Raw genomic sequence first — 14,679 nt, 5'->3', positions numbered from 1 at the left:
GTGCTTGGCTGTAGACAGTGGATCGTGTGATGTGCCCGGGATGGAAGCTGGAGGCATGAAGGTAGGCATAGCGGTTGGTAGGTTTTTGGTATAGAGTGGTGTTAATGTGACCATCACTTATTTGCACCGTGGTGTCTAGAAAGTGGACCTCCCGTGTCGATTGGTCCAGGCTGAGGTTGATGGTGGGATGGAAGCTGTTGAAATCATGGTGGAATTTTTCCAGAGTCTCCTTTCCATGGGTCCAGATGATGATGTCATCAATGTAGCGTAGGTAGAGAAGGGACGTGAGTGGACGAGAGCTGAGGAAGCGTTGTTCCAGGTCGGCCATAAAAATATTGGCATATTGTGGGGCACTGCGGGGCCTTAGAGTCTGGCCAGGAGAGTGACAGGGCCAGGCCGAGGCTCCCTGCCCTGGGACGGGGAGAAGCCCACAGATGTTGACTGATGTGCTGGTGCTGTGTCCCGATCCTGCACTAGCTGTCCTGCCACTTTGACAGGGAGTACGACGTTAACCCCCACCTTGAGTGTGAGGCCACAGGTACTCCCTCCAGCACTGCCCAGGTATCTCCTCCAGCACTCCCAAATACCCCTCCCAGGACACCCCCACCCCCTAAATACCCCTCCAGCACCTCCCAACTTAACCTAACTTCTTACTCTCCACATCCCCTCCTTGGCAGTGTCCTGTATATGGAAACTTGAAATATGGTAATCCTAGTCATGTTAACTGATGCAACTGAAGGAAGAGTTTTGAAGAAACTAACCAAAAGAGAACCATCCCAAACTTTAAATACATTTTCATAAGATATTAGCATGAAAAACTAATGGATAATGAGTTTTTGTTTTTTTTTTTTTCTGGAGAGCTGAGAGAGAAAAAATATTGATAGTCGTTTTCTTTAAAACTTAAAAACTTAATCACAGAAAGTCTAATTTCCCTGTTTTTTCCTAAATGTATTGTAAAACCGGCAGGAATCCTAACCAATCGGTTTATTGGATTTCAGCAGACTAAAATATTGCAAGTCATTCTAACTTTGCATGTGACTCATCATTGCCTTAGGAAACAGGCTTGCATTGAAGTGTAATCCAATTCACATGGGGAAGTGAGTGATCATTCTTGAGAAACAGAAAGCCACACCCCCCTGTGAGTTCACTTCACAGTGTAGCCGTCATAAAGGAAGACTTTAGACTCGGTATTCTTTTGTACTTTATTCACAGAGGATGGGCAGAAGCTGCAAGACGTACTATATGAACTAACCATGGAAACTTCAGTACCAATTGTATTTGTGCAACAGAAGCAAATAGGAGATTATGACAAAACTTTAAAGGTAGGGAAAAAAACCCAATATGAACAGATCTTTTTAACTTTTTAGATTTGAAGGTAAGAATCAGTACAGATGCAGCCTTCCTTTTAACAGTGTGTAGTTCAGGGGGTTGTTTCAGCCTCGAGTCACAATCACCCTTGCCCCTTATTACTGAATGGGAGGCAGGTCCTGGCAAGATCCCAGCTAAATCGGAGCAGAGCTCTGAAGGGAGGCTGTGAAGGGGGAGAGGGGAAAGATCTTGATATGGAAAAAGTTGAGAACTACTGATGTAGTAAAGACTCTAAACAGTTTTATAACTTATGTGATGCAAAATGAAACATTCTTTTTAAAAAAATTTCAAAGCATGACTTACAAAGTATCATCTCTCCAGATACAGTAGAAGTAGGCTTTATAGTCTCGTCTTATGATGTGTGCTTCATCAAGGATGCTTTTCTCACTAATTATGTTTGATGGTTATCTGCTAGCTACTTTGTGACGGCTGTCTGGCCTCAGACAGGGCTGTCGCCATCAGGCAAACAAAAGGATGTGTTTTGGGGAGGAAGAGAGGTGGAGAGAAACAGCACACTTCCCTTTTCAACTTATTTCTGTAAACTTGAACAGTGTGAAACAGTATTTCACAGAGTACAATAAATGCTTCCTTCCTAAGCTGTTCTAACAGAAATAGAACTTGAACCCAGCCATAGGGCAAAGGCCGTGTTACCAAAGGGGAAATGAATCCAAAGTTTTAGATGCAATATTCTTTTTTTCTGTGAGTTTTGTGTGTGTGGTTACATGTTCCCAGCTACTGATGCCTCTGATGCTTTCAGGGTTTTGTTTCCATTTTTAAAAAGCAGTTGGTGATTATCTAATGCTTCTGATTTAGCTTTCTACAGCCAAGTCTACGCTACTGACTTTTGCCAGCATAGCTATGTTGGTCAGGGGTGTGGATGAGATGTGATCTGTGAATTAAAGAGCGGTACTGGCAAAAACCCCTAATGTAGATGCACTACACGTAACGTCTGTTCGGTGTGAGAGTCACAATATATCGTATATGGTAGAATATTAACTCTTTGGAAGATATGATATACTCATTGAATGAAACTCCAAATAGAGAGAAATTTGTAGTGATTTCTATGAGGCTTAGGGCATAAGGATGATTTGTGCTAGTTTATCATATGTGTGATTTGTGATTATAAATGGCAGCACCATAATTTATTGAGATGTTATTTGCTTAGTGTGGAGTTTTGGGGGGAGGCAGGGAGATGGATGGAGTATTGCCTGATCTGTTTATTCTTTACTTCCTAATTTTGTTCTATGAACTAGTATTTTCTTAATATGTTTATCAGATGCATTTGTTCTCTTTGTGTACTTTCACATCTTGATCCAGGGGGATAATAACCTCGCAATGCAGTGCAAACAGCTAAATCAACAAAAATGTGCTTGGCATGTAATTATAATAGATAGATAGATGCTTGAAGGGGGTCTTGAAATGTAGTCAGTTTAATGAAGTGAGTTAAAGGTATTTTCAAGTGCTATTCTTGTTCCCTGAATCCCTCTGCCAATTTTGGGGGTTTTGCCATCACATTTTCCTGTTTTTTCTTTTTGTTTTTCAATGATTTTCTCTCCTTGCTTTCTGAAAGAAACAGAACAACAAAAGAAGACACTAACAGACAGTGAGCATGTCTTCTCCTTTCTCTCCACCCCACCCTGATCCATGCATGGCTCTCAGTCCCTTTGTGCTGAAGAGAGATTCATGCACTTCCCCCTGTTCTGGACACTGCAGAGGCTTTTCTGCTCAGTCAGGGGACCATGCAGAAGTATAAAATGGGGTAGGAGGATGCCTTTCATTCCCCCTCTGGCCTTGCAGAATTTATCTGGAGAAGGTAATTCAGCCCCAGCCTGGCTGTGTTACCTGTTCTGTGGAGCTCCAGATTCTGGAATGAAGTTTCAGAATTACAAGATGCAAATTTTCTGAAATAATTTTTTTTAGTTTCAGGCTTGTTTTTCCTGTGGGAATGTCTGTCGAAATAACACATGTTTCTAAATGCTTTGTTTCGACACAAATTCTGTCAAAAAAAGTTATGATGAAAAATTTCCTTCCAGCTTCTTTCCAGTAGCTAACAAGCTCTCAGAAAGCTGTGTGGTTTCAAAGGTGGCTGTGTCCCTTTAACATAACGGGGATGTTTATTTTGTATGGAAAGTAATTTGGAGCTATGACACCAACTGAGGACCTGGTCCTTGCTCACTAGAGGTTTTATCTTGTGCCATTGGGGTCAATGGAAGTTTTTCCTGCAACATTAAGTATCAGGCCTTGTGGGGAAAATCTTTCATGTTTTTTACTTAGGCCTTGGCTACACTGGCACTTTACAGCGCTGCAACTTTCTCGCTCAGGGTTGTGAAAAAACACCCCTCTGAGCGCAGCAAGTTACAGCGCTGTAAAGCACCAGTGTAAACAGTGCCCCAGCGCTGGGAGTGTGGCTCCCAGTGCTGTAAACTAATCCCCACGGGGAGGTGGAGTACCTGCAGCGCTGGGAGAGCTCTCTTCCAGCGCTGGCCCTGCGACCACACTTGCACTTCAAAGCGCAGCCGTGGGAGCGGTCCCGCGGCAACCCTTTGGAGTTTCGAGTGTAGCCAAGCCCTTAGTCTAAATTCCATTGAAGTGGGGCCCCACAAACTTAACACAATGGTTGATTTTGGACAGAGGGATATGAAGATTAATGGAATGTGGTTTGTAGACTACAACTGTCCAAATGCATAACTATTAGAGCAGAATAACAGCTAATCCATACAAAGAGAGCAGAGGCAAATTCATCCCTGGTGCAACTCCATTGACTTCATTTGACTTTCTTGCACTTGGTCCCATGATTCTGGAATGAAAGTTAAAACTATTATGTCAAACCTCAGGAAAAGCCACATGCAAAAAACATTAAGTATAGTTCTTTTTTCTAAGAGACAGACTAGTTTATGTAGTTGGTAGAGTGGTAACTGAAGTTTGTTAAAAAACTTTAGGGGATGTTTTCAGAGAGCAGATGGCATTGCTGAATTTTCCTGCTCAGACATGCTGTGGAAAAAACAACTCTAGAAAAGGATGGCAGCGGGTGGGGGAATAATTATTTTAAAAACCCAACAAATTATAGGCTGGTTGAATTCATTCTGTGTCAGCATATTATATAATATGAACAGGGACTAGGACTGATTTAATGCAGTACATTGAACTGTTCAGTCCAAACCTGCACAAAAGCAGCAGGTTCATATTTTTGTGTCTATGCAGGAAGCTGAGCTATTGGAGTATGGATTACGAAGATACAACCCTAAGAAGCTAACTGGGAGTACTGTTTGCAAAATCAAAAAAATACCCATTTCTCCCTCCCCCAGCACCTGTTTCTCAATGGAAGTATTCGTTTTGTCATTGATTCAGATTTGAGAGCTATGGATAATGCTTTTCTTTGAATAGATTTGTCTCTTTGTTTTCTTCTTTCAGGCACATAAGGAAGGAAAGATTCAAAAACTACTTGAAACAAAGGGACATGATCACATGCAGGATTCCTATGACTATGATCTCATTGTCATTGGAGGGGGTTCTGGAGGTCTGGCTGCTTCCAAGGTATGAGTGACAAAACGCAAATTTATGAGCCATTGTTAATTGAGCAGAATACATCCTGAACATTTCAGGTCTGAATATCTCTAATATTGTAGAGGCATCAAATTAATTCTTGTTTTTTTGTGGATCTTCCGGTGCTAGTCCCAGGGGATGGTATCCTCATTTAAAGAGACAGTTGTCTGAAGATGAAAAGTATGAAAATGTAACAAAGTGAATATAAAATAAAACTTGACCTTTTTTTCCTCTTCAGGAGATGTTGTTAGAAAACATCGGGAAAATATCTCGAGAGGTTTTCTTAGCATTTGGATTAAATTGCTGAGAATATTTTAAAAACTATCCTGAAATTATTATTATAAAAGTTTTTATTTTTATCTGAGATTAATATCTACCTGGGAATCTTTCTCTGTGTGTGTGTACATAGATGTGTGTGCGCGCACAGTTTTTTTCCCCCCATTTTTGGATCAGTCATTTTATCTTTAATGGAAGAAGTTGTGTAACTTCATAGTTTCATAAAATGAAATCCTGGCCTCACCAGAGCCAGTGGGAGTTTTGCTTAACTAGCTGCAAGCCCCTCATTTGATGGAATACAATTGATAACGCATGAGCCAGTTGTGGTCATTCACGATATCAGGTTTACTAGTTTGAAAAACAAGTACCACTGTTGACATTTACAGATCATGGGCTAAATTCTGTATTCATGTATACCAGCACAGTCACACTGAAGTGCAGGAGATGTGCAGAGATGTAACTGAGGGCAGAATTTGGTGCCAGCAGCCTTTATGCTGTTACAGGACATGTCAGATAAATGCAGTAGAAACATATTTTTAAAGGGAGAACCAGATAAATAATGTTAGAAGGATTTTAAAAGAAATGGAGTGTTGAGAAATTATTTAAGCAATATGACTGGCTGAAGTGGAGAGCATCAGTTCTTTAGCAGTGCCCTCAACCGACCAAATGAAACTGCATCACTTGTAGAAATCTATATGCCTGTTTTTTCCCCCCTCTGTTCCATCTTGAGCATGCAGATTAATCCTGAAGATTAATGACAACCTGGCCATGCCTTTGCAACTCAATTGTTACTACATAATTAAAAATGACATTGATTTTCAGCAGTGTATGATGCTATCATGTAGTATGAATGAGTTCTAATATTTAGATATTCATGTTGTTTAATTTGTTCTCCAGGAGGCTGCCAAGTATGGCAAGAAAGTGATGGTGCTGGACTACGTTACTCCTACTCCTCAGGGAACTAGATGGGGTAAATTTCTGCTTACTACAGTCATGTTGTTATAAAGGGATATTTCTTGTTAAAAAACTCAAATTCTCTTTTAGGACAGAGCACATTCATGCATAAAACATATTCTATTTCTCTCTTAGGTCTTGGAGGGACGTGTGTAAATGTGGGTTGTATACCTAAAAAACTGATGCACCAGGCAGCTTTGCTAGGACAAGCCTTACAAGATTCACGCAAGTTTGGATGGCAGTTTGAGGAGAAAGGTATGGACATTTTAAAAAAAAACATATCTTTTAATTTTCATGTACCTCATTCAAAACCCTACCCTGCAAGGTGCTGAGCACTCCAGAACCTCTGCTGCAAAACAGTTCAGATTGTGCTAGCTTTAAGAACATGAGTGGTACCATTGAGGTCAGTGGGACGACACGCATGCTTAAATACATTGCAGAATCGGGACCGGGGTGCTCAGTATCAAGTCCTCAGTGCCGTAGTGTGAATTTTTATAGCCCATTGATACCTTCCAACTTTAATATAATGAACCCTACATTTCCATATATGTGGGTCTGGATATGATGCAGGCATGCTCCCGTAAGTGGGAATATGCAGAGGCAATTCTCAAGGAGATGTAACCTCTTCATGTTTTAACAGACACCTGCTCACAACAGTTGTCAACAGAATAATATTGATACTGAGATAAAGCTACAAGCTTCAAGGGTTAAAAAAAATAGGAAAAGCAAGATGTTGAATGGCTTGGTCGGAGCGCACTGATAGCAAAACGCTTGCCTGCCGCTGTTGTTGCAGCCATGTGGTAAGCACTGTAGGTCAGACTCACCACTACCTTATTCCAACTGTTTGCTGGTGTAACTCATTAGATTTCAGGGGGTACGCCAGGGTGAAACAGGAGTAACACAGTGGTGAATCGGGCCCTGTGTGACTACTGTTATGTGAGTGTCCCGTTGGAAGGCTGGGGACAATGAAGGATAGCAGATTAAAAGCTGGACATCTTTTTGTTTCTTCAGCAGTCAAACACAGCTGGGAGACAATGACAGAAGCTGTTCAGAATTACATTGGCTCTCTCAACTGGGGCTACAGGGTGTCTTTGAGAGAGAAGAAGGTCACATATGAGAATGCTTTCGGAGAATTTGTTGGGCCGCACACAATTAAGGTACCGAATAGCAATGTGTCCTCTATCCCTTCTTTACTATTTTTGGACAATGATGGTTTTCTGACACAAAATCTTCTTGTTGGTAAGAGTAAAATACAAACTATGGCTTGTTGCTTTGCATATAGGCAACAAATAACAAAGGAAAAGAGAAATTTTACACAGCGGAGAAATTTCTGATTGCCACTGGTGAAAGGCCGCGCTACCTGGGTGTCCCTGGAGACAAGGAATACTGCATTACCAGGTAAAAAGGGGCAGGAATGCAGAATAATCCACTATGCCTATTTTAAAATGGTCTCCTATGGTATGAGTGCTGCAGGTTGTTAGAAAGTAGGGGTGCTGAGCATGGTGCATCATTACTTATGGCCCTGTAAAGTAACACAAGCAGAGGAGAATGGCCATGGCAGAATAATGGACCAGCAAGAACACCAGACTTGGCATACATCACGAGTCTGTGAGCACTAAGCTATGAGACATGTTTCATGCGATCCTTTGGTAGTACTACTCCTGGCTGACAGCAGCAGTAATTGAGGATGCCATACATGAGAGTGCCCATAATTTGCATTAATTCATCAGGCCTATCTCCATCCCCATCCCCATCGCACTCATTGCCTCTCTATTCGTCTGCGCCCGGTTCAGTGCAGCTGTAGTGGTTTGTTCGGGTTGAGGAGCACTGTATACTTTGAGAGAGCCTCTCTGCTCAAGTTCTGAGGAAATCCTGAGTCTGAAAGCATTTCCACTTCTACAGGTCAGCATTCTGTATAAACACATACAGCGAGCTGAAGTACTGTTGACCCAAGAAATACTAGAGTTTTTGTTGTGAAACCACATGAAATTTGCCTGTCTTCTTGTCTTGTTACAACCTTGAAACTTAATCCAGGTTCCCAAAGAAGTTCATAAAATTTCATGAATCTTATGGGTGTAAACAAACTGATTTATGACTCTGTGAAAGCCATACAAAACTTATGGCTTTGCAAGGTTTTAACACACATCCAGGTGAAATGCAGTGGTTTCAACTGAGTTTAGCTTTTAGGTTCTTTGGAGCATGGAACCAAAGACAAAAATTATGGGCATGCAAACCTATGTGAGTCAAAACAAATAAAAGGTTTGAATAAACTCCTATGAATGCATCCCACAGCAGTCCTGGGCTAGAGTATGCTTATTATAGATGGAATCCTTGGAGAATTTAGCTGCCAAACTCTAACACATCTCTACTAAGCATGTGGAATGCATCCATTGCCAGATTTCAAGCCATTGCTCTAAAGCAGGCGTTCTCAAACTTCATTGCACCATGACCCCCTTCTGACAACAAAAATTACTACATGACCCCAGGAGCAGGGACTGAAGCCTGAGTCCACCCAAGCCCCACTGCCTGTAGCGAGGAGGGCGGGGGGCAATTCCAAAGCCTGATGGGGCCAAAACTGAAGCCCAAGGGCTTCTGCCCCAGGCTGGGGACCTGCATGTAACCAGAGCCCCGCCACCTAGGGCTGAAGCCCTCAGGCTTTAGCTTTGACCCGGGGTGGTGGGGCTTGGGCTTTGGCCACAGGCTTCAGCGAGTCTAATGCCACCCCGGTGACCCCATTAAAACGGGGTCATGACTCACTTTGGGGTCCCGATTCATAGGTTGAGAACTGGTGCTCTAAAGCATGGTGGAGCTAAGTCTCTCCACAAAACAGTTGAAATAAGTTGTTTTGCCCATATTAAAATTTAATTTTTTTCCTACTTTCCTTCTTGGAAACAGTTGAACTGTATTTGCTGAAACATTTTAAAAAAATTCCAGCCTGAAGCAGACACTCATGTTGGGAAAACTTCAGCCCAAACAGTTAAAGCTTAGCAAAGTTATCTATAACTGGAAATAGGGGCTTTTAACAGGAAGCAGCAGACAACCTTAATTACATGTGGACCTAATATTCCCACCTATAGTTATGGTTTATACACATTTGTTATATTGTTTTATTTGCATATTGGTTGTAAATTTTAATATTCTGTACAACACTGATTAAAATAAAATCTTCAGAAAAGTCCAGATGGTACATTTATCTACATACTGAGCCTTCTTCCTTGTGAACAGTTAACTCATTACAGCATCATTTGCAATAAGATTCAAATTTAAGAAAAACAGACGCTAAGATCTGCGCAGCTGCTTATACTTTATTGTAAACAATCCAAGTTACAAAAAAAAAAATTATGGACAAACTGAGAGGCAAGTTAGAGTATTCCACATTAATTTTTGATGCTCCTAATTAGAACTTCTCTGCCATGTGCTGACCTCAGATTCCAACCGCGTACATAGTGTATTCCTAGTTCTAAAGATTTCCTATTTCCGCTATAGAAAAATAGCTATCAGTTGTAAAGAATTGTATTAAATAGTCTGTCTAATTTAATATATTTTATTTTTTTCAGTGATGATCTCTTCTCTCTGCCTTACTGTCCAGGAAAGACCCTGGTGGTTGGAGCTTCCTACGTTGCCCTTGAATGTGCTGGATTTCTTGCAGGTCTTGGTTTGGATGTAACTGTAATGGTGCGATCCATCCTTTTAAGAGGATTTGATCAGGAAATGGCAAACAAAATTGGGGAACATATGGAAGAACATGGAGTCAAGTTTATTAAAGAGTTTGTGCCAATTAAAGTAAGCCTTTTCATTGGAACATTTGAAAGTGGTACATAAACATAAATGAAAGCAATTTTTAGATTATAGTATTTTAAGAAACATGAATTATCCATCTGAATAACAACAAAAAGTTGAATCCATATTATTGGATACGCTAAAACATAAGTAAGGTAAATTTTTTATTACCTTGTAACTGATTTTGATAAACTTTATCTAATTGAAAACTACAATCTAGTTTTATTATTTAAATTGCCTGAGGTTTTAAAATTCTTTATAAGAATTAGATTCTTTAGCCTCTTGTGCGAAAAATATTGTTAGAAATGAAGGTCCTGATTCTGCAAACATTTAATGCACATGCTTAACTTTGAGTATGTGACTAGTTCCAGTGAAGTTAGCGGCACTATTCACAATACTCGAAGTTAAGCATATGCATAAGTTTTTTTGCAGAACTGGGCCAATGCATCGAAAGCATTCACATTTCATGAGGATAAACTGAATGTCAGTTTCAGTTTGTAACATTCTGAGCCTCCAAATGCTTACTGCAGTACCTAATGCTTACTACCCAGTACAGTCAAGGAGCTATCCTTAGATATTAACTACTAAGGCCTGGTCTACAGTGGTCAGGGGGGAATCGATCTAAGAGACACAACTTTAGCTGCGAGAATAGCGTAGCTGAAGTCGACGTATCTTAGATCGACTTAGAATCACTTCACGTCCTCGCGGTGCGGGATCAACGGCTGCTGCTCCCCCGTCGACTTTGCTTTCGCCTCTCACCGAGCTGGAGTTCAGCAGTTGACGGGAGAGCAATCAAGGCTCGATTTTATCGCATCTACACTACACACGATAAATCGATCCCCGATAAATCAGTCGCTACCTGCTGATCCAGCGGGTAGTGTAGACATACCCTAAGTATGGTAGTAAGTATTTGCAGCATAATGTCTCTTAAATTTGCAAGGTGAGAAGAAAATTCTTTTCACTGTGCAATAAAAATAAAGAATGTTTATCTGATTATTTTATTGAAAATAGTGTAAAAAATCAAGTACCAACCACCTTGCAGTTTAGTCCCCAATTGTGCAAATAATTTACACATGTGTATATCTTTACTCACATGTAGTGTTTGCAGGATGGGGATCCCCAGACATGGACTCCTGCACTTGTGGTTTTAATGGAACTAAGCGTGGGCATTGGGATCCACAGCATGAAATCTCAATGCAGGACTGGGGCCTAACTGTAAAAAATACAATTGTATCTTTACAGTGTAAGAAAGTGGTTAAAATAAGGCAACGAAAAGGTCCTGATTTGGCAAAGCACGTAAGCACCTGCTGAACTTTGACTTTATGCATATGAGTAAGCCTGGTATTCTTAGGTGAATTAAGGCCATAAAAAGGACCCATTATACTACGTAGAGAGCTTTTTTGTCCTTTATGTAAAGTTACTGTCAAAGACAGGGCAGGTGTCAACAGCATTTTGCTTAACCGTTAGGGTTTAATTATTATAAAACGGGAAAGGAATTACGAAACAACTTCCATTAGGTGCTAAGCCAATACATTATAATGTTTTTAGGTGTTCAAGGATTAAAAATTAAATAAAATGCATTCCATTCTTTTCACTCCTAGCGCACCAGGGGATAGGCTTAAAAAACGAGTGCGTGTGTGGGGGAGAATTGCCAATTTCTATTGTGTGAACTCACCCGTTCTCATAAAGGATAAGAGATTTATCCCAAAAGGTTAGAGTGGAGATTGCAAGGAATTTTCTTTTCTTATTCATGCATAAACTGTAGCAATCCCTATGCATGTGAAAAAGAGAGAACTGAATGTTTAGCTTCTAATTGCTCCATATTTAATGCAGCAGTTTTTATTGGACCCGATCCTACAAGCAGGGCCGGCGCTACCATTTAGGCAGCCTAGGCAAGCTCTTAGGGCGCCAGGATTATTGAGGGGGCAGCATTTTGCTGAGGGGGCGGCAGGTGGCTCCGGTTGACCTGTCGCAGGCATGCTTGCGGAGGGTCTGTTGGTCCGCAGCTCCAGTGGAGCTGCCGCAGTCATGCCTGCGACGGGTCGGCTGCTCCCACAGCTCCGGTGGACCTCTCGCAGGCATGCCTGCGGCAGCTCCACCGGAGCCATGGACCAACGGACCCTCCGCAGGAATGCCTGCGGCAGCTCCACCAGAGCCGCAGGATCAGCCCCGAGGGCGGCGAAATGGCTGTGCACCTAGGGCGCGAGAAATCCTGGCGCCAGTCCTGCCTACAAGATGCTGAGCCTTCCTGCAAAGTGCTCAGTACTCTACACTCCCATTGAAGTCAGCAGGTGCTGAGGATGCTCAGCACCTCACAAGTGCTCAGCACACTGCAGTATTGAGCCCCTACTTGTATTTTTGACTGTTGCATACTTTGTCTCTGCTACCTTGCCATTCACTTCAGTGGGAGCCAGATTCAGACCCATATCCATTCAGGAATATCCTTTGACATTAAGTCTCAGATGGCTGGGCAGATTTTCAGCAGCCATCTTCCTTGTTTTTCTTTTTGGCACTGTGTGTGAAGTTATGTACATTCCATTTTAGTATGAAGCCTTGTGTTGAATGTTGTGAGACAGTGGATGCATCAGCCTAAATCAGTCGTTTTCAAACTGCGAGTCGCAACCCAGTGCTGGGTGGTGGAATGTAAAGCACTGAGTCATGGTGGCTCTGGTGAGCACTGCTGACCGGGCTGTTAGAAGTCCCATTGGCAGCGCTGCCCAGCTAAGACAGGCCAGTCCCTACCTGTTCTGACACCGCACTGCACCCCGGAAGTGGTCAGCAGCAGGTCTGGCTCCTAGCTGTGGGGGCCACAGGGCTTGGTGCGCTGCTCCTGCTGTGAGCACCAGCTCCGCACTTTCATTGGCTGGTTCCCAGCCAATGGGAGCTGGGGGTGGCAGTACCTGCAGGCGAGAACCATGCAGAGCAGCTTGTGTGCCTCTGCCTAGGAGCTGGACCTACTGCTGGCCATTTTCCAGGGTGCAGCACAGTCTGTGGTGCTAGGACAGGCAGGAAGCCTGCCTTAGCACCCCTGCTGCACTGCTGACTGGGAGCTGCCCAAGGTAAGCCCACGCCCTAACACCCTCCCAAACCCAGAGCCTGAAATCTCAGTCCAGAGCCCCCTCCCACACCCTGAACCTTATCCTGATGCCCTCACCCCTGCACTCCAACCCTCTGCCCAAGCTCTGAGCCCCTCCTACACCCCAAACATCAACATTTTTCTTCAACTGGGTTGCCAGAAAAAAAAGTTTGAAAACCATTGCCCTAAATAATACTGTGCTGATTCAATGCAACCTGTAAAATGGGTCCAGTGACAAAGATTTTAAGAAATTGTTAGGAAAAAATTGCCTTTTCTGTGCCTTAATACTGTAATATAAAATAATCACAAGAACAGTTGTTACAGTTTATTATTCTGGGTTGCTAGATAATTATGCAGTAAAACTGTCCCTAAAAATTTCATACCATGGGAAAGGGCTAGATTGTGTTTTATAAACCGCCTCAGGTCAGAGGCAGCATGGAACCTCACAGTCTCTGGGGAAGCACAGGAAGGGATTGTACTTTAGGAGGCACAGTCTCATTCACATGGCTCAGAGTGAAAAGGTGTGGCACTACAGAGAACTGACTGCATGCATTTGCAACCTAAATAGATTCAGAGTCTGTTCTTTAATTTTGTTTGATTAAATGTTAGTTTCCCTTTGGTGAGAGCAGATCCTGTGTATTCATCAAAGGAAAAAAAGTGCCATGGAAAAGATTGTGATATATCTTGCTTTTGAAGTGTCCATAGGATCATTCTCCATATGGAGACCTAGCTGCAATTAGATACACAATTTCTGTCTTTCACTCTGTTATGCTAGGGTGAAAACAGCTGCAGCCTTAGGATTTTACTCCTGCATATCTCCCGTTTGGAAAGTAAAGCTTAATTTTCAAATATTGTAGGTCGAACAGATTGAAGAAGGAACTCCTGGCAAACTGAAAGTCATAGCCCAGTCCACAGACGGCAGGGAAATAATTGAAGGGGAATACAACACTGTAAGTAATTCATAATGGTGCCTTCACATTGATAAAGAAGAGCATGGAAAAACCTTTCAGTGAACATTAAGAGTTAGTGCTGCTAGAGAGATCTTATGGAGACTGAAGTGTTTTTTGTTATTCAGGCTGTGTCTACACTACTGCGGAAAGTTGACTTATTCAAGTAGCTGGAGCTGGCATAGCTTAAGTCAACTTACCGCGGTGTCTACGCTCTCCCATCAACTAACTTATTCTTCTCATTCCGCTGGAGTACCTGAGTCGACTAGAGAAGGCTCTGTGGTCTATTTTAGCGGGTCTTCACTAGACCCACTAAATGGATTCCTGTTGCACTGATTGCAGCAGCTTTGATCCCCAGTAAATATAGACGTGGCCTCAATGTCAAGATGTGTTTCCTGTATATCTGCAACAGACGATGAGTAAAATTTGCAAAAGCACTTAAATGGCATAGGAACATGAGTCCCACTGACTTTCAAGGGAACTTGGGCTACTTGAGTCACTTAGGTGCTTTGAAAACTTTACTCATTAGGTTTTAGGGAGTACAGGGGTCTGCACGTGTGAAGCTGCTTGCAGGATTTGACCCTAAGGAGCTACCCACAATAAACTATTGGCAAAGGAGGATACATAATGGCTTCTACTACAGCTGCAGCATGCTACTGCAATATTAGCATAGAACAGATGGACTCTGTAAAAAAAAAAAAAAAAAAAAAAAAAAAAAAAAAAAAAAAAAAAAAA

The 14,679-nt window shown here is 42.1% G+C and overlaps 1 protein-coding gene across 4 annotated transcripts in view; it reads left to right on the top strand.

The window, feature by feature from the left end:
* Positions 1-14,679, top strand: part of TXNRD1 (thioredoxin reductase 1) — a 62,762-nt gene that overhangs the window by 25,742 nt on the left and 22,341 nt on the right. For 2 of the 4 annotated variants that reach the window (XM_032783865.2, XM_075068775.1), the window contains 8 exons: positions 1,213-1,322; positions 4,780-4,902; positions 6,085-6,157; positions 6,277-6,396; positions 7,153-7,298; positions 7,424-7,539; positions 9,699-9,924; positions 13,855-13,947. In XM_032783865.2, coding sequence (XP_032639756.1) covers positions 1,213-1,322; positions 4,780-4,902; positions 6,085-6,157; positions 6,277-6,396; positions 7,153-7,298; positions 7,424-7,539; positions 9,699-9,924; positions 13,855-13,947 — 1,007 coding nt within the window. The remainder of the gene's footprint in view (positions 1-1,212; positions 1,323-4,779; positions 4,903-6,084; positions 6,158-6,276; positions 6,397-7,152; positions 7,299-7,423; positions 7,540-9,698; positions 9,925-13,854; positions 13,948-14,679) is intronic. The other 2 variants (XM_032783866.2, XM_032783867.2) reach the window with 2 other exon arrangements.

This window comes from Chelonoidis abingdonii, chromosome 1, assembly GCF_003597395.2.
Source record: "Chelonoidis abingdonii isolate Lonesome George chromosome 1, CheloAbing_2.0, whole genome shotgun sequence".
Lineage (NCBI taxonomy): Eukaryota > Metazoa > Chordata > Testudines > Testudinidae > Chelonoidis > Chelonoidis abingdonii.
Note: the sequence above shows the minus strand (reverse complement) of the source record. Positions and strands in the feature narration are given on the sequence as shown.